This window comes from Diceros bicornis, chromosome 4, assembly GCF_020826845.1.
Source record: "Diceros bicornis minor isolate mBicDic1 chromosome 4, mDicBic1.mat.cur, whole genome shotgun sequence".
In the NCBI taxonomy this organism is placed as follows: Eukaryota; Metazoa; Chordata; class Mammalia; order Perissodactyla; family Rhinocerotidae; genus Diceros; species Diceros bicornis.
Window position 1 is genome coordinate 48,995,673 of NC_080743.1, and position 19,558 is coordinate 49,015,230.

General features: G+C 47.6%; 1 protein-coding gene across 4 annotated transcripts in view; it reads right to left on the minus strand.

Moving 5' to 3' along the window:
* Positions 1-19,558, minus strand: part of IGSF3 (immunoglobulin superfamily member 3) — a 94,030-nt gene that overhangs the window by 19,711 nt on the left and 54,761 nt on the right. For 2 of the 4 annotated variants that reach the window (XM_058538892.1, XM_058538893.1), the window contains exons 4-8: positions 18,929-19,339; positions 13,295-13,684; positions 11,898-11,957; positions 9,004-9,405; positions 4,894-5,298 (exon numbers count right to left, since the gene is read on the minus strand). In XM_058538892.1, coding sequence (XP_058394875.1) covers positions 4,894-5,298; positions 9,004-9,405; positions 11,898-11,957; positions 13,295-13,684; positions 18,929-19,339 — 1,668 coding nt within the window. The remainder of the gene's footprint in view (positions 1-4,893; positions 5,299-9,003; positions 9,406-11,897; positions 11,958-13,294; positions 13,685-18,928; positions 19,340-19,558) is intronic. The other 2 variants (XM_058538894.1, XM_058538895.1) reach the window with 2 other exon arrangements.

A 19,558-nucleotide genomic window follows, 5' to 3' on the forward strand; every position in this document is an offset into this window, starting at 1 on the left:
AGGGAGGAGTAAGGAGAAAGTAGCAAAAGTTTAGAGGGAGGAACAGCTAATTAGGAGTAATCTAGACATGCCCTGTTGGCCTCACCTGTCTGCAGACAGAGCAGTGACTCCTGCTCATTAACTCTAAACAGGTGCACCTGGTGTCACCATGACACCAAGGCCTGGTGGGGGGAGGGCGGGGACCCCTCAGGGGCTCTTGCACTCACTATCACTCTACCTCTGAGCACCAAGCAGGCAGAAGCCACACGCAGATGGGATGGAAAAAGACCCTCAGTTTCTCCTAAAGAAAGCAGGGACCAATCCCTCTGAAGGATGGGGTAGCCTGTCACCTACTAGACTGTGACAAGGAGATCCACTGCCACATGCCCTGGACTCATGGAAGTCAAAGAAAAAGCCCTCAGCTCTCCCAATCTGCCAGGTCAGCACTAAGAAATTGGAGAAAACGGATTTGGCAGCATCCAGAGGGTATTAAATATTTATCCTGCCTACCCATCAGTAAAATCCCAGCAGAATACACCCACTGACAAGTCGGCTCTCTACACCGGAGGCTGTCCTCCTGGAAGCTTGTTTATTGCTTTGTCAATTTTAATGTGCAATATTTCATAGCCAGACCAAGATATGGTCGTAAACATTGGGAAAATGAGTGCCGACATTTCCCTTATTGCTCCTATATTTAGGGATACGTAATTGGAGGGTGTTTTGGTGCTAAAGAAAATCAGAAGGAAGCAAAGCAATGTCTCAAAATTAAAGAGAAAAGAACTGATTAAGAGCAAAAATCAAATATGTTGAACTGGCTTAAAGTCTTGTCTACATGGCCCTTGGGGGTCACACTCTGCGATCAATGCGAGTAAGGCTGAGCTAAATCAACAACAGAATGGGAGTGATGGCATTCCTTGCCGATTCCTTGGGGATGCGCACAAGGAACAGGAAGCACACATATAGAATGGCCAGTAACAGATCCACAACAAGTCACTAGCCTGCGCCACCCAGCCAGAGAGTTTAATGAATCCAATACCCATGATGTGGTCAGGTCAGCAAGTGGCTCTGGCAAGGGCTGGTCTGGGGCACAGACCACACAGAGCCCTCGTGGGAGCAGATGACATCAGCAGTGGAAGGCTGATAAATGGATCAGCCATTTATCACTCACATGAGTGAGCCAACAGCCCCTGGGTTTCTATTTGATTCTGCTGGAATAAGAATATTTGACAAAATACTCTTAAAGAGGGGGGCAGGCAGTAGGGGACGTTCCTATGGAAAACAGCAGAGCAGGCATAAAAATCCATGTTTTGAGGGGCAAGGTATGGAGGGAGAGTAGAAAGAAGAGAAGCCAGTACTGGTTTTGAGTTCTGCTCGTCCCCAAGGCTTAGAGCCCTCTTGTGGCAGAGGTTAGAAGAACAGAGGAGTTAGAGGAGGCACGAATAAAACTCCTATGCCATTAGCAAACTGTGTCTTGAGAAACCTCTACAGGTACCTTGTGACTCCAACTTACAAAACCAAATGTAAGTATCTGCTAAAGGGGACCAGGAAATCAGGGATGGTAAACCATAGAGAGGACAGATTAAATATAAGTTCCTAGTACCAAAGAGGATTCCTGAGAAGAAAAATAAATAAATGTCTAGAAAATACCAAAATATATTAAAATTAAGAGCTTGGACTCTGGACTCAGACTGCCTGTCTGGATTGGAATCTTGGCTCCGCCACTTATTACAGATCACTGGATAATCTACTTAACCTCTGTGTCAGTGTCCTCATCTGTAAAATGGGTAGGTCAGTACCCTCTCACAGCATTGCATGGATTAAGTAAGAACTAGGTCAGTGATTACATGTAAAGCATCAGGATGGTGATGGCAGGAAGGATGCTCAATAAATATTAGCTGCTATTGTTACTACGATCACCACCAGGGCTAAGACTCCTCCACATCAGCCATCTACAGAGAAACCTCTTCTGTAAGTGAGACTAACTGAATGCAGAAAGAATAATTTCTCATTATATGGTCTCAAAAAAGGTCCAAGTCTCCCTTCACCACCCCAACTGCTTTTTAATAAGGCACACCAGGGTTCAAATCCCAATCTCCCACTCACTATTCATCTGACTTGGGCAAATCAGAACCTCTCTGAGCCTCAGTTACCTCATTTGTAAAGTGGGAGAGCAGTACCTTCCTCCCAGGGTTGCAGCGAAAATAAAGTGAGATGATAAACACCAAGGGTCTGAAACAGTCTCCAGCACCGAGTCAGCCCGCTGGTATTTTTCCACTTTCACGTCCCCAAAATAAAAGCACCACACTGGAGGGCGGGGAGAGAGTAACAATCAACATGAAGCTCTTTGGAAAATATTAAGTGCTAAATGCATAAATATTTAATAAAGGAGAGACAGTAACACTTAAGGGGATGCACTCCCCCTGGTGCCCCAACCACTCCCTGGGAGTCGTGCGGCCCCAGCGCCTGCCTTTGCCCTCTGCAGCCTTCAGAGGCCATGAAAGCACATTACTGTGCAACCCTGAGCCGAGGCCTCACAGCGCCCAAGCACCACGCCGCTACCAGGCCTCCCATGCCGGCCGCTGTTTGTTCTTGCTTTACAGTGAAAACACAAGCAAACTGACGCAGAGTAAGCCACACAAGACACAAGACAGTCCTCAGGGCAGATCCTGCATCGCCGAACTCTCCAGCTGCTTTTTCTACCCAGGAGGCAATAAAATAGTATAATGGAAAAGGGAGATATACGGGAGTGAGAGAGACATGGGCACCAGTCGCAGGTCCAACCTCAGTTTTCCCCTTACCAAGATGGTTTGCCTCCATCAAGACTCCTAAACACTCTGTGTATTGGTTTCCTCATGGGGAGACCAAAACCAGGATACAAATATCTACAAAATTTCATTGTCAGATGAATTTAAAAAGAAAACATAAGTACTAAGCACAGAGCCTGGCACCCAAGAGGTACTCAACACATTTTTGTCTCTTTTTTTCCCCCTTTAGTAACACCAGAAATTAATCAGAATCCAAACAACTTGAACCTTCCATGAACCAATTCCTTATTCTTTCTTTAAGCACTCCAGCCTTAGATTCCAAGTAGTAACAGAAACAAGCAAGTATTAGGGATTTATTTCAAAAGGCAATGTCAGGCAAGGTCCTGGGGTCAGTACTTCCTCACTTGCTACAGCTGCAGAACCACGTGACGGGCGCCATGGCTCACCACGCCGACTTCGAGGACTAGAGGAAACCACGAAAGTTGCAATTATGGGCACGATGTTCTTCTCAGTAAGGCAAGCAAGCGGGTCCCCCAGCATTTTCCACAACAAGGGTTTGCACAAAATGGGGTCTCTGCTTAACCCTCCATTAACCTGAAAATCCACTTAAGCAAAACAGCCTTTTCCCTGAGCATCTTATTGTCTAGGCTTAGGCTCTAATTGGCCAAGGAACCATCCCATCATTTATATAGCTCACTCGTTCCAAACTCTGGTACAGAACAGAACTCTGATACAGGGATAGAAGAGGCGAAGGATAAACTCAGGCATTAACATTATGTAACCTCCCATTGCTGAAAACAACATTGTGATCAGTTGGAACGGTTGAGCAGAGCAGGTTGGGCACTGACCATGGCTGTGAGCGGGCAGAAAATCCTTTTTGCAAGATGTTCAAACCATCTTCGCAAAGTGGGTGGGTCAGAAAGTCAGAAAAAAGTCTTTACGACGTCACCTCACGTTCAACCTTCACCCTTTGCTGCATGGGGACCTATGTTCAGGGGCCGGGCAACCGGAGGGAAGCAGGACCCATGGCCTGGGCTCCACCCTCCACCAGCTTCCAACTGCAGGAGACGGGGACAGACACCGAGGAAACCATAGGACAGCACGTACTTAACCACCCCCCGTGTCACGGCAAGGGCCTGATGAAGGTGAGAGTGTTTGCAGAAAGCTCTCCTGACTAGGGATCCCCAGATTAGTGCATCCCTACCACGTGCTGTGAAAGAGAAAGCCTCCACAGGAGAAGGGAGCTCTAACTCGGCACACGAGGACAGGTCCTGGGTCAGGGAAATAGCGTGGGAGAAAGGTGGACAAGATTTCAAACCCTGGCTCCACCATTTACCAGCTATATGACCCTGGGCTAGTCACTTCATCTTTCCTGCGGTTGTTGTGAAATTCTAATAAAATAACCGACCCTAAGCACCTAGTACAAAGCAGATGCTCAATAAATGCCCATTATCTTCCCTCTTCCCTCCGAGGTTCCTTGTCTGCAAACAGGGGACAATGGTACCTCCTTCACATCACTGCTACAAGGATTACAGGAGATGATATTAAGTAAAGAGATAGAGCTTTCACAAAACAGCCTGGACACCTCACAAATGTCATCTTTACACACACACGCATACACACACACGCACACACATGGCTGGGGAACTGTTCTAGATTAAAGGAACTTAAAGAGATATGATAACTAAAAATGATGTGTGATTCCCCAACTGGATCCTGACTTGGAAGAAAAAAAAACTATAAAATGAACATTGTTGGGACAATTGGGGAAACGATGATAATGTCCTATAATCACATTAAATTCCCCGAGTCTGATCACGGTGTGCGGTTGGGTAGGAGAATGCCCTTGTTCTTTGGAGATATTCACTGAAGTATCTAGGCGGGAGAGTCCTGACCTCTGCAACTTACCCTCAAATGCTTCAAAAACAACAAAACAATACACACGGAGAGAGAAAACAAATACGTTAAGATGTTAACAACCGGCCATCAAGAAAATGGACTATGATTCTTACAACTTTATAAATTTGAAATTTCTCAGACTAAAAAGTTGAGAAATGAAAGCAGCCATGCCCAGGGCTCAATGTTCACTTCTCCCCTCCCCACGCGTCTCATCGTCCAGAGCAAGCACACGTGACCCCGAGCCCCTCACCTGGCTGCAGCACCCTGATCTCCAGCAGGTTGGAGGTCCTTTCGGCCAGCCGTGTCCAGGTGTTGTTGTAGTTCCTCCGCCACAGCTCTGCCACACACTGGTACTTGCCCGCCTCTGTGTCACTGGCTCGGCTGATGCTCAGGCGGACGTTGTTGCTGGACTCAGCCTTCTCGATGGCGGTTCGGGTTCGGAAGCTGGAGGACCTATCCCCCCACTGGACCCCTCCATCCCGGGTGAAGGTCACCAGGTCATGGAACTCGACAGTGCCCACCGGCTGGAACCGCCACGTCACTGACACGGGGACCCGGGCCGGGTAATGGGGTTTGATGATGCACTGCAAGTCAAAGGAGTCGCTGTAGGTCACCCCCGGCGTGCGGGAGATGGCTGTGACCGCGAAGCCCATTTCTGGGGAGAGAGCAGAGAGACTCAAGCCAGAGGAGACACTTGGCTTTCAGAGGACAGTAACACGGCAATGGGGCTCCTGGCAAAAGCTAGCGGAGCAGAGCCAAGGCTCATGGGCCTCTCTTCATGCCCAGGCCAATATTACTTTAGCTATCATGTTGAGGCACAAACCCAACAGTTCACAGGACCCTGAGAAAGCCACCAGCAGCAATTCTCCTTAAGCAGCACTAGCAAACCCTTCCCAATGAGACCCTCATGTCAATTGGCATCCCATCAGTCCGCCTCTCAGGAACTGAGTACATGTAGGCAAGGCCATTCCTAGAAATCTTGGGATTCCATGCTAAGACAGCAGAAAAAAGCCCCAAAGCCAATTTCCTTCATCTGTGTGAGATGGACACATCCCCACAGCCCCGACACCTCCTCTGCCTGACCTACCAGCACGTCGGTGCTGGAGAAGGGGGAGGCGGATGGAGGAGGCATCCTGTGTTCCCTGGGATGGGCAGTGTGGGCTTGCTCACCAGTCCTTTTCCACTTTCCTCATGAAATCCAGGCAAGAGAGGCAGTGAGGGACCCACAGCAGGAGGGACTGATCTCGAGCAGGTGGGGACATGGGGCAAGGTGGGGTTCTGCAGTCACAGCAGGCTGTGAGTTTCTCAATATTCCTTACTGAACGGGCAGCATCACTAATTCCTAACACTGACTCCTCAATATGAGCAATCAGATGTCCTTCAGCCTTGAAATACTACTTAGTATTAACACACGGGTTATAATCCTAAACCTGAGTGGTCAGTACTTACTGAGCACTATCGCTGTGCCAGGCATGGCGCCAACGGCTCTGCTTTCACTGCGCTTCACTGAGTCCTCAAAATGACCTTGTAGGACAGGTGGGCTTACCATTCCTTTCTTACAGATGAGGAAACTGAGGCACAGAGAGGTTAAATAAATGCCCGCTAACAAGCTGCTAGTAAATGGCAGAGTCAGGCTACAAACCTGCATGTAACTGACTCTAGGGGCCTTACTCGGTTCCTTCACCCCCGGGAAGCATAAGGCAGTAGTTAAAGGCATAGACTCTGGAGCCAGAAGCCCAGCTTGGATACTTTCTAGTTGTGTGACGTTGAGCAAGTTACTTAAATTCTCTCTCCCTCTATTTCCCCATCTGTCAAATGGGTCCTTGTGAAGATTAAATGAGTTAGTATTGTAAAATACTTGGAATAGTACCTGGCACAAAGTATATACTATATCTTGTTAAATATGTAAGTTTGTTAGAGAAACAAATAGAGGTGAAGGAAAGTATTTTAAACTCTGTAGGTACAAGACTAGGCACAGAATGAATCTTTTGGCTTTATATGTGGAGGTTAAGTCAGCAAATAAGTAGGCATAATTTGCTGAAAACTCTGGATCTTCAATTTCGATTTCAAAAACTATCTTTATGTATCCTTAAAAAGAAAAAGTTAAGACACAGAGGCCCATCCTTACACATTAAGTGGTTGTGATGGTCACTTGTGCACCTGTGTGGAGAATGTGTTGCCGTGAGGGTGGTGGAGCACAGGACCTGGGGGACAGGACCTGCACCAGGTGTTCTTGGCCTCAACGTCTGAAGTGGAGAGAGCTTCTCCAAGCAAGTGATTCTGTCCAGGCCAGACACAGCACATGCCATGACCATAGCACACAGAGCACCCAAGTTACCCTGACTGAATGGTCATAATGGTCCACATGCAACTGGAGGACATCCCCACCTATTATCTCACCTGAGCACCTGTCACTGTCACCTCCCTGCTGGGAGGGGATCCGTACCCTAACTGTACCACTATGTAAATTTGCATGTCATTGTTTAGACTGAAAGGTGACTTTACTCCAAGGTGTCCTCCCACTCTTCCCTGTTCCACCCCTTGGGCCACCCTGATTATGGCTTGAGCCAGAGACGCCCCAGGGGTGGAGAACAGGTGAGCAGAGCCAGGCCCTGGGATCCCAGGTCAGAGCCCTTTGGTAACCCCTGGCTGTGGGAACTACAGACACGGTATGAAAAAATTCAGGGGATAACCTGATACTGTAAAATTACTTCTAGAGAAACAATCCTGACTAACTCTAACCACTCCTCGGACATTCCCAACCTCACAGGATGGGAAACACTACCACTGTTGGACACCTGGAACTCTGCTCACAGGTTCCATGTCCACAGGTCCACACTGGTGTGAGCACAGGCTCAGGAATTGAGCTGATCAGAAACTCAACCACTAGATGAAGTTTCGAGGGGTGGAAATCTGAGCTGTATGATTACACAGAAAGCAGGTCAATCTTTGGGATGAAGCTTTTAGAAAGCAAATGTAATTCTAATCTCGGTAAGGGGGTGGGGATAGAGGACTTTGTTGAGGGCAAAATCACTCGGGGCTGCCATCTTTACTGGGGTGTGTCCAAAAGCACCACCAGCCTTACCTACAAGGAAGGTGGGGAACATGGTCCAGGGATTGGGATACACAGTCCCTGAGGACAACTGATGTCAGTCTCCTGATAAACAGGAAGACCCAACATGACAAGTCACCTACCCAGCAAAGTAGCAGACTGGCCTTTTAAAATTTAATATACTGACTATATTAGGCAGATAAATGTTGATAGAAGCCTCTGTAACTACCTCATGAGAAGCAAATCTAATATTCTTTGGTTTTAGCAAATCTCAAGGTATCTTTTAATATCATGCTAATGAGGAGATGGCTTTCTTAAAGAGGGGCCTTACAGAGGAGATAAAAACACAAGCTTTGAAAAAAAAATTAAGATAGATGGCGGGTTTCCTGGGTTCAGATTGTGAGTCTGTCATTTAAAAGCTGTAGCTCTGGGGGCCGGCCTGGTGGCACAAGCAGTTAAGTGCACGCGCTCCGCGGCGGTGGCTCGGGTTTCGCTGGTTAGGATGCCGGGCGCACACCGACACACCACTTGGCAAGCCATGCTGTAGTGGTATCCCATATAAAGTGGAGGAAGAGGGGCATGGATGTTAGCCCAGGGCCAGTCTTTCTCAGCAAAAAAGAGAGGAGGATTGGCAGATGTTAGCTCAGGGCCAATCTTCCTCACACACACACACAAAAAAAGCTGTCGCTCTGGCCAAATCAGTTAACCTGTCTCACTCAGTCTTCTGGTAAAATGAAGGTGTCTACCTCTTGGCTAGGTAAGGATTCAAAGGGACAATTAAGTTTCAGGGCTTAGACTCAGCCAGGAGCACAGTAAATGCTAAATAAATGGCAAAGGTGATTCTCTACCCTCCTCTGCCTGCTCTGAGCTTTTCAGGAAGGCTGAGCCCCTGGGAAGCAGGGCAAGAGAGCCTGGGGGGCAGGAAAGCGTGTGGGTACAGGAGAGAGAGGCTTCGCTCCCACTCTTCCCGGCCAGTTTTGGCAAGGACCACATTCCTCTACTTGGGGCCACCGCACTGCTGAGTGGTCTCGATCCCCTGGCCAGAATTCTTATAACTTCACTCCCACCACTCAGACCCAAGAGTAGTAACAGCTCCCAGCTGTAGCCCATCCCTAGGGGCCCCACCATGCATTGCTGGTTCCTTCAACCCCAACTGCATGTCCATAAAGGGTTCCTTCAATTAAACCCTTTGGAAGGTGCCGAATGTTTCCTGCCAGGACTCTGACTGATAAAAGTCAAGGTAAGGTTCTTGACTTGGGAGCAAGCTCCCTAACAGTCTCACCAAAAGACTGCCAGATGCTTACTCACCGAGAGCCGTGATGGAGATGGGGGTGCTGGCCCGGCGCTCCCCCACGATCTGCCACTCGCCATCCACGGCCCGCACCCATTCAGTCACATGGCATTCGTACTGGCCCTCGTCCTCCTTCCTGCTGTTGAAGATGCCCAGGCTGAATGAGTTGGGCTGCACCTGCTCCATCTGGACGCCCCCAAAGCTGCTGCGCTCCCAGTAGGAAGCGCCTGGCTGCATGGTGCCGTCCCGGTCTAGCCACATGATGTTGCTGCGGCGGTTCTGCCTGTCCACGAGCTGCCAGATGACAGAGAAGCGGCCCTGCGGCCTGCCTGCCGTGCGGATGCTGCAGGAGAAGTGCAGGTTCTCACCCTCAAGGATGACGCTGGCATTGCTGGCCACCTCCACGGAGATGCTGCTCTCTGGGAAAAGGAGAAAGTGCCATGCTGGGGCTTTCTGGTCTCCACTACGCCATCCCCACAGATATACAAGGAGGATGGGTGCAAATGTCACCCTATTCAGGCACAGTGAACCTCGGAGGATAAAAGCAATCTGACACTTGCTGCTGCAAGCCCTGGCTGGTGCTGGGCATTGCTCCCCATGATTTTAGCTCTAATAACCTAGGAGGCCCTTTGCTGTGTGCAGAGGACTAGAATAATGAGGGTCTAAGACCTGAGACTGAATCAGAACCTAAGAAATAAAACACAGTGACATTTCGCTTAGAGCATAAAACAATTTATCGGGTAATCTGCTCAGTTAGGGTTCAGAGATCTTCAACTTGGATTTTCAGTAAGTTGAATAACTCAAAAATTCTACTTCACCTCCATCTTACCACCATTCGGCACTACAACAGTCAAATAAAAGCTGAACATCTATAACATGCCATGTGAGTCCTTCAGGGCAATATTAGGAAGTAGAAAAAAACAAAAAAGACAGAAGTATTTGGAAGATAACATGTGCTTGGGTGTGGATAACAATGGAGCACAGACGGTCTAGTTTCAGTGTGTGGGAAGCGAGCTTTCATACTTTCACTAACACAGAGGAATACACCAAAGCCACTGGCTCGCCATCGTGCCTGTCCACAGTCAGCTCTGGGGTTCCACTGTTCTCAACCTTGAAACATCCTGCCAATCAAAGTTTAGGATAAGAATTCCACTCCCCTGGCTGACTCAGTGTAGCCTCTGCTACTCACTGAGCTACATGAACTCACTCACTCAAATTACTTAAACTCTACATGCCGCCTTCTGTAAGACAGAGAGAGTATTATTTATATTGCACAGTTTTCTAAAGTTTAAAAAGTAAAGGAGACAATATATATACATCACCTAACACATAGCAGGTTTTCAAAAATTGATTAATTATCAATCACGATCATGATTAATTTTACTATTCCCAATAACTCTTGGTTTTTATAAACATCATGAATATTCTAATCTATATTAATTATGCATATATTATTTTGTATAAGTATCTATATTGAGTATTAAAGTATTAAATACTTTATTAAGTAAGAGTATAAAGTATTAAAGAACACAAAGTACCATAACTAATTTGGCTCTAATTTTCTGGGCAACACCCACATGAAATGCATACAACAATTTTAAATCAATCAATTAAATCAAATCCAACATTAAGAGGCATACCCAATTACTGAGGGGAAATAACCATGCATTTGAATCAATCCATGAATTTCTCCCCTGTATTTTCCCCACAGGCAGACACAGGCAAAGATGAGCAGAGAGCCCCAGCGTGTAGCCCTTGTTGCGGTGCGTATGCCTGCTACCCATTCTGGATGGGCTTGTTTCACATGAGAAAAGGGGTCTGGACAAGGTGGGGAATAGGAATTTTCCCAGTAGGGTGACCTCCCCCGAGCCACATCAAGATGCTTCATGGAGATGATGAGGTTCCTGACAAGCCACCATCCACAGCATGAGTGGCTAAGAACATGGATCTGGAGGCAAGCAGAGGGCTCAAGGCCCAGGTCTACTACTTCCTAACTCTGAGTCTTGGGCTTCTTACTTCACCTACCCAAGCTTCAACTTTTCATGTGCAAAATGGAGATACTAATGGTTCCTACTTCTTAGGGTCACGACACTGAGAGTATTAGATGAGGTAATTATTTTTCATCATCATCTTTAATAATAACAATATTGCTCTTTAGATTAAAGATTTATATCCCCACTGTTATCAATTCAAAGTAAGGGATTAAAAGGGCAACTTCAGTATCAAGGCACAAAATCCCTTTGCTTGCCTTAAGCAGAAGAATGACTTGGAGGGCATCCCTCCCATCCCCTACTGTCACACCAGTGGACTCTTATACAAGCCCTGGCCTGTTTACTACCAGGGCTGCTGTCTGGTGTTCTGTGGCTCAAGCAAGCCTGGAAAACCTGCACAGTTAGAATGTGGAACTAGGTGAAGAAAAACCATTCTGGCAGCCCAGGCAAAGGCAAATACAGACGCAGAGCTGTACTGCCCGCTAAGACTATTTACAAGTGTGCTCAGGCCTGAGAAAAGGCAGCTGACAATTTAAAACTCTGGATTAAGTGAAAACTAGGACAGAACTAATGAGAATCTGAGGACATGTTCACAAATGAAATTTCAAATTAGGAGGCTGATGACGTAGCACAGGCTAAGCGCAGAGCAGTGGATTCGGAGTTAGAAGCAAATATTTCTAATGCGATGCAAGGTCGACCACTAATGGAACCAGCTCAGCCCCTTCTCTCTATGGTGCTCTGGCTTCTTCATTGGTAGTATGGAGATAATATTGGCCTCTCTGGGGATCTGAGGGGTTGGGGCAGAGAAGGAGATGATATATGCAGAAGCACTTAGGGCTCTTGGGAGGAAAAGCGCCATTAAAATCTCAGGTAAAATCACCATCACCGACGTGATCATTGCTGTTCTTCAGTAGACTTACCCAAGTGGCCTTGGGGCAGGATCTGGTGGTGCTGGGGGACTTTAACTACCCAGTTATCTGCTGGAAAAGCAATATAGCAGGCCACAGATCATCAAACAAGTTCTTGGAAGGGGGTGGGGGAAATCGCTTAGTACATAAGACAGAGGAAATAAACAGTGTGGCTGCCCTTCACTGGATCCTTACAAAACAATGAGGAATTAGTTGCAGATTTAAAAGTAGAGAGTCCGTGGTTATGGCAAGCACAGACCAACAGGAAAATAGTAAAGAGAGTGGGCATTCAAGTCAACAATTTTAATTCTAGAAATATTCAGCAAGCACCTATCCTATGCAAAGCACCATGCTAGGCATTGCAGGGGGAAAAGTCTAAGAAACAAAAGAGGGTCAAGATAATTAGGTGTGTGTATGAAATTAAAAAAAAAAAAAAAGGATGAAAGAAAGTAATCCTGTTGGTGAGAAAAAAGAGTGGCAAGACCCATGTCTATTTTTGTCTTCACACTTGAAGAGAACTATATTAAAAATGCAAAAGTGTAAATAAAAATGTAAAGGGAATTATTACAAGGCTAAGAGAAAGAACAGTTTGAGCAGTTGAGAAAGGTTAAAGGTTAGTTTAAAAACTTCACCCTCTTGTTTAAAATCAGGGCATTACAAACTTTAATTCTCTTTTTACTAAAAACAGAACTATGAGAGAAATGAGATATTAATGAGAACATCCTGAATCTATGGATGATTAACACAATATGAGCAAACACAGGTAGCCCCAGCCATGACCGTCACCCACCCAGACAACGGTAGCCAGCTTACATGGAGGCCAGGAGCCCACCTAAGCAGCCTAGGCAATCGGCTAAGCTTTACAAGTCTATGCTCCGGAAGACGTGAGGGGTCCCACCTACCGACTTTCAAAAACACAATTTCAATAGGGAAGAGACAATTAGGGAAATGCCAACCTCTATACCCCAAAAACCCAGACAGCAAATCCTTCTCAATAACGTGCTCGATGATTTAAAATCTGCCCATAAAAGACCAATTCTCTTAAGTGAGATTTCAAGATAGGCATCTACCCACTTCTTCTGGGACTTAATTCCCACACAGAAGCAAACAGCTGTCCTGGATTCCTGGTTTTCCTCCAAGCTGAGCTGGCACTGCTGGCATTTACACAGAGCTGCTAGAGCTCAGGTCTGCGAGGCCCCTCTCCAGCCTGTAAACACAGTCCAGATGCTCTGCCTGCCTGAGGGGTTGCTAAGCTCTGACCGAACCCTTGAGTTCCACCTGCTCTCCCCTCCTCTGCCCTCTCCTCTGCCCTAGCTCTTCTTCTCTCCCTCGACTTCTCTTAAATGATGCTAGCTATTGAACCAGACCACTGGGAGGAGAAGAAGGAACCAGCACAGCTCTCCACTTACTGATGGGGAGGACGATGATGGGGATGTTCTTAGGACGCTTGCTCTCCTTGTCGATGAATTCCCCAGTGACTGTTTTCTCTCTCTCTGTCACACGACAGTTGTATTTCCCACTGTCTTCCTGGCGGAGGTGATAGATCTTCAGCACAAAGACACTGTCGCTCTCTTTGGCCACTTTAAGCTGGCCCTTGGCTTCCCGATGGGTGAATTCACTGTTGAGGACTGGCACAGCATTAGGCCCCATACTGGCAATAAGCGAGCTGTTGAAGGCCCAGGAGACAGCAAAGTAACGGTCAGGAATGTTCTGAGCCTCAAGGATGCATTTGAACTCCACCGGGTCACCCACTGTGTACAGCCGCTTCTCCGTTTCCAGCCGAACAGTGAACTCGTTGTCTGAGAAAACATAACACAGATGCGTTCTGGGTGAATGAGGGCCCCAGCAAACCAAACTGCATCGGCCAATTTCCAACACCCATGCTTCTTTACAATGCTAACTACAGGGCAGGTACCACTGCCCCTGTCTCAAGAGAAAAATCCAACTCACACCTGGGGATCTGAGGCCCAGAGAAACTCCTGAATATCAGAGAGAGAACTCCAAGTTGGCTAGACCCAGACTAGTCTAAGGGGCTTGTTATCCCAGTCAAGACCCATGGGGCTCTGTCTGCAGCTTACAACGCCCTAGATTAGACCCCTAGAGGGCAATGAGGAATATCACTCCTAATATCACTTACGTGGCAGATTGAAAGGGTCTAGCCTTGATCACTAGTCCCAGAACTCCATTTAAGCAACAGGATTACAAATATTTTCAGCAGACATGGTAGGACTTACCCCATTGAGGCTTGTGAGACAAAATTACACAGTGGCCTAGGTGCTAAACCCAGTCCTAATAAATACTAAAAACAAATATTGAAATACGTTCTCTACCCCCAAGTGAAATAAGACATAGGTAAGACAACCTCTAACAAAATTACATAGAAAAAGTGAAAATTACTGTCTTTTCACTAATCCACCACCTGTCAGATCAAATCTTAGAAAAATGGAGTGGGAAAGGACCTACTTCCACTAAAAGCCAGATGACCTCTGAAATGGGCAATGAACCCAAGCACCCTTCAAAGAGCTGGGTGTTCATGAGGCATCAGGGGGTGACCAAAGAAGGGCTCAGTGCCATGAACAGTGTCCCACACACCATGTAATGGCACACAGTGACTGTCAACCCCATGAGACAGTGATCATATCTCACAAGCATCCACAGCAGAAGTAGGGGGTAAGACAAAGGAGTGAAGGGTTGGAGAAAACTTTTTGTCCTGCAAAAACGAACCACAGAGCCTTGGATAAGACAGGCTGTAGCCATAACCACTGCCCAAGGCCCTTTTCCTTCCAGTTCTAGCTCTATTCCTCTAAACAGAACATTGAGGGGAAGATCACATTACTGGGATGTTTGAATTCCTTGCAGATTCGATAGCTCCAACCTTGACTGCCTTCCCTACACTGGTGTTTCCAAGCCTTTTCCACCACCTTCAAGACCCTTCCCATTTTCATCCCCCTATCCCGTGCCTCTTCAAGCAGATGAGAATCCCATTTCCCTGAGAAAACACAGGAATCGCAAGTGCGCTGCTTTGACGTTACCCTTCTCCAGTTCAAGCTTGGCTTTGGAGCCACCTGTTCTTCAGGCTCTCCATCTCCTTCCCTCCCACAGGGGCCAGTGTCTTGCCCCAAACACACATTTTCTCCAGCAAATTAGCTCCTTCCTTTATTAGCCAAACTTCCTGACAGAGTGAACTATACTCAACCACGCCAGGGGCTCACTTCCAATGGGATAGCTGCTGCCTCAGTTTCCCTTTCCCCAAAGACCAGTCCTAGGAGACATGGGTTGGAAGAAGCAGGTTTTACTCTGCCACCCTCTGCCTAGATAAACTCACCCACATGGGACTGTGCCCACGCTGTCCGTCAGATGCTGGCTCTCTGATGAACCAAATTACAGTAATGTATACCTCAACATCAATGATAAAAAAGCACCCTTTCCACAGAAATGCCACTGAAGACATACACAAAGATGCCCTAGACCTCAGACCTTTCCATTTCCTCAGAGTTAGGCTGGATGCAAGTGCAGCTTTCTTCTTTTGGCAGCCAAAGACTTGCCTTATCTCGTGGGGACCCCCCGTGGCTTGGTAAAGCCTGGAGCTCTCAGGTTGAAGACACCTGATTTACAGCATACCACCCTCCTTTCTGCATAGCAATTTGCCCTTGGCTATACTCAGTCAATTAAACCTCTAGAAATTGATTTATGCTTTTTCCAATACCCCCTCACTCCTCAGCTCACTGCAATTTGGCTTCTGGCCCTTCTTCCACACTTCACTGACCTAGCAAACGTCACCAATGATCCCCCAGCCCCCAGCACGACCAGAGGCTTTTCTCAAGCGGGTTTCCCCCTCTGGACCTGCTCTCCTCCCTCGGGCTCCATGACACCTTCCGTGCTGCTTCTCCTCTTGCATGTCTGACCACTCTGTTTCTCTCTCTCACTGGGACCTGCTCCTCTGACCACCTCTTACTACTGCTGTTACTACTGTTCTCCCGGCCCTTTCTTATTCTTACCCCGTGGGCTTTTCCTGGGCCCTCATCATTCCCAAGTTCAGCCTCTAATTGAGCTCCATGTCCAATGACACGCTTGGTGTTTCACATACTGAGCGTCTCTATAAGAGTCTGCTTGCAGGATGGACTCCTTGACTAAAATTTACAAAAACAAAACCAAAGACAACCAGTGCTGCCACTAATGGGGAAGCAGAGACTTTCAAGCAGGACTCTGCACATCTTCATTACCTTCCGTTCCCCCTCCCTCCCTGCCACAGTTCAAGGACTCACCCAGAGCCCCAGCCTCAGGACTCCCATAGTTGGAGTCCTCCTTCCACGGTGCTCTCCATCCTTTTGTCTCCAGCACCCACTGTCTGCTTTCCAGGCCACTGCCACTGACCGAGCCCTGGCCTTATTAGCTTTTTCCTACCGGGTCTCTTGACTCCAGACCAAAACTGTTCAATCAACCTCTAGGTGGCCTCCATCATTTTTTTCCTTCTAAAACCTAGACCTGATTGTGTCACTCCCTGCTTATAAATCTCTATTCCCCTGCCTCCCCAATGTCTGCAGCAGTAGTTTCCAAACTTTACTTGGAGGGGAGCAGAGGAGGAGGTACTTCTTTCTTCACATAAAATCTTTTTCTGCCCAATATAGAAAACGTTTAATTGAAGCAAGGGGAGAACACTGTAGCCCTCACGTGCCTTCCTCCAGCATCCTGTGGCATGCACGCATGTGCTTGAACACGCACACCCACCCACCCACCCACACGTGCAACCTCCCAGGCTCCTCTATGGGGCTCCTAAGATTCCAAGAAGAACAGCTTGAAAACTCTTGGTCTACGGAGCTCAGGCCAAGCTCCACATCACAGCATTTCCCTTTTCATGTCATCACTCATATCTGGAACCCAGTATCTACTCATACTTGACTTTTCTCTCCTTTCCAAATATGTCAAACAATTTTGTCCCTTCATGCTTCTTCTCCTGATGTCTCCTCAAGTTTCAAGACTCGGCTCAAGTTACCAAATTTGTTGGTTTTCCTGGATGCGCCTTAACTATCCCAGCCAGGAAAACCTATTGTTGCAAGAACACTTTATACTTACTGTGTTCCCAGAGCATTCTATACACAACATATCACAGCACTTAGCCACTGGCTTTCACATCTGCAAGTTCCCTGAGTGCAGGAGCAAGGGTTATTCATCTTTGAATCCCCAGTGCCTCTCACCACACCTTCAATGCTGTAGAGACTCACTGAATGTTTATGGAAATGAACTAAGAGAAGGGCAAGTTGGGGCTGCAGCCACTGAACCTAACAGCACAGGGATGCAGAGTGAAGTCATCAACTTTTTTTTATCTTGTTTTCCCTTTGCTGGCTCAGTCTGGATACATTTGCTGGCCAAATTCAAAAAGTCCTAATTCCAAATTGTTAAGATTAAAATAAAGAAGATTAACAGATGTAACCTAATTTAACAGCATTAAGACTCGAAATTTGGTCCAGACTTTTGAAGCTGATCTTAAAACCATCCAGGAAGGAGAAGGATAAATATGAAATAAAGCGCCTGCCATAGATTTCTTAGTACTGGAAGATCCAGAAGCTGCTAAATGCTCTGGGTCTTACAGAGCAGATAAAGTGCTTCCTGTGTCCAGGAGCCCAACCCTTCCCGTAAAAGCCCTCACATCCATTAGACGTCCAGAGCAACACATCTGCCCTATTACCTCTAGAGCTGTGCCTGAAAAGACGTACACGGTGGAAGAATCATCTGGGAAGTGGACTGGAAATCCAGCTTCCCAGGTCCCACCCCAGGAGCTTGATTCAGGAATCCATATTGTTCAGGCCCAAGACTCCGTACTGGTAGGTAAGTATGAAACATTGCTCTAGGATGACAGAAGAACAAGTGCAGGAAGAACTATGCAAAGACCAAGACCACTGACTGCAGCAAATGACACAGGGAGGCAAAGAGACAGGCCCTGAAGAAGGGACCCCACCTGTAGCTCAGACTCCCCAGCTCATCTCCCACGAACCTCACCTCTACTCACCAGGACAACTGTAGCCCCTCACCAGACGTGAGCAGCAACACAAGGAAAGACTCTTGGGCCACTTACTGCACCTCAGCGATGGCAACAATGACCACCTCTGACAAAGCGAGGGGACTGAAGGCCCATGGAGAACCTGCCCTAGCCCAGCCAAGGCAGCCAACCACAGCTCTCAGCTCTGATCTGGAGCATGACTGGACTCGGGGGCCTGGAAAGTGCAGTCTGAGACTGTGGGAGAATAATACAAGGAGTCAGGGAGCATCCCAGCTCATGGTGCAGCCATCGTCTTGTCCCAGCTATAAACGCGTCACTCAGCCTCCTCAGGGAACCCCCTTTCCAGGTCCTTCACTTGACAAAGCATTTACAGTGGAACCTGGTGCTCTCTGGGCTGGCCTCAACAACATGCCCTGTGACCTCCTGGGGCCCCACTCGGCATCTTCCCCATCACCCACTTACCTCGAAGAACTTCTGAGGGGCTCTGAAGTGATATGTGACAAAGCACTTTGGAAATTATAAAACACCATCAAATAAATATTATTAAAATAAAAAATAATAATTTAAGCCAAAATTTCTCTAGTTCATAATTTTATACCTACGATGGAAGGCTCATAATCTCAAACTTCTTCTACAAATGAAACGGCATTGGTACCTGAAGCAGGCAATGTCATCAAAGGGGGCAGCCACTGTGGCTAATGGGAACCTAGGCATAAGATACAATGGTTTATATGAAATCTCCCAATTTTTAAAATGAATTTGTAATTCAAGAAAATGTAAAACTCTGTGTAGGTCAAAGAAACCAGGTCTATAAGGAGGATTCAGTCTTTGCGTCTCCTCTCTGTGACTTGCTAGGAGGTCAGGTCTTAGGACACCTGGATCTGATACATCCTTCAGCTTCCTCTGGTTCCCAGGCAGGCCCATCTTTAACTTCTCATGAAAACCTAGGCGCTTTTTAGAGGTCACTGAAGAAGGAATCTGCACACTGCCCCCGTGTCTGACAACCCTCACCACCAGGTAGAGAAGGGGGACAAGAGAGACTGACCAGTGGGCTGGATGTTGACCACGGTTCCCTCGGAACGCTTTCGGGTCATGGCATACCACGAGCCATCTGGATCCTGGATCCACTCGGCGGCCTCACAGTAGAACTCGCCCTGGTCGGAAGGCTGCAGGTGGAAGACGGTGAGGCGAAAGGTGGTGCTCCCCAGCTTGTCCAGCCTCACCTCCCCCAGGCTCTGCCTCTGGGCGTATTCGCTGCTGGAGTGAAGCACGAAGTCTCGGCTCAGGGAGATGACCTCCACCGGCTCCTCGCCACCTCTCTGCCGGAGCCAGGCCACAGAAAGGTGGCTGTGCTGGAAGGTCTCCGTAGCCACCTCACACGTCAGCTCCAGAGGGTCCTGCTCCACCTTGTGCAGAGTCTGGGGTATGGCGGTGGTCTGCAGAGAATCTGGGATCACTGCAACACAGAAACGGCCCGAGTGCACAGTCACAAAGCACAGAATCCTACACTCACGGGGCTAACCTCCCACCCCACACAGCCTTCCACAATCGCTGCACAGCCACGGGTGACCCCAGAGGGCACAGAAACAGAAGGAGGTTTCTGTTTGGCTTTGGATTGCAATTTTTTGGCACTTACACTGACCTGTTTGGTATTTTAATAACACTCAGCTCAAAG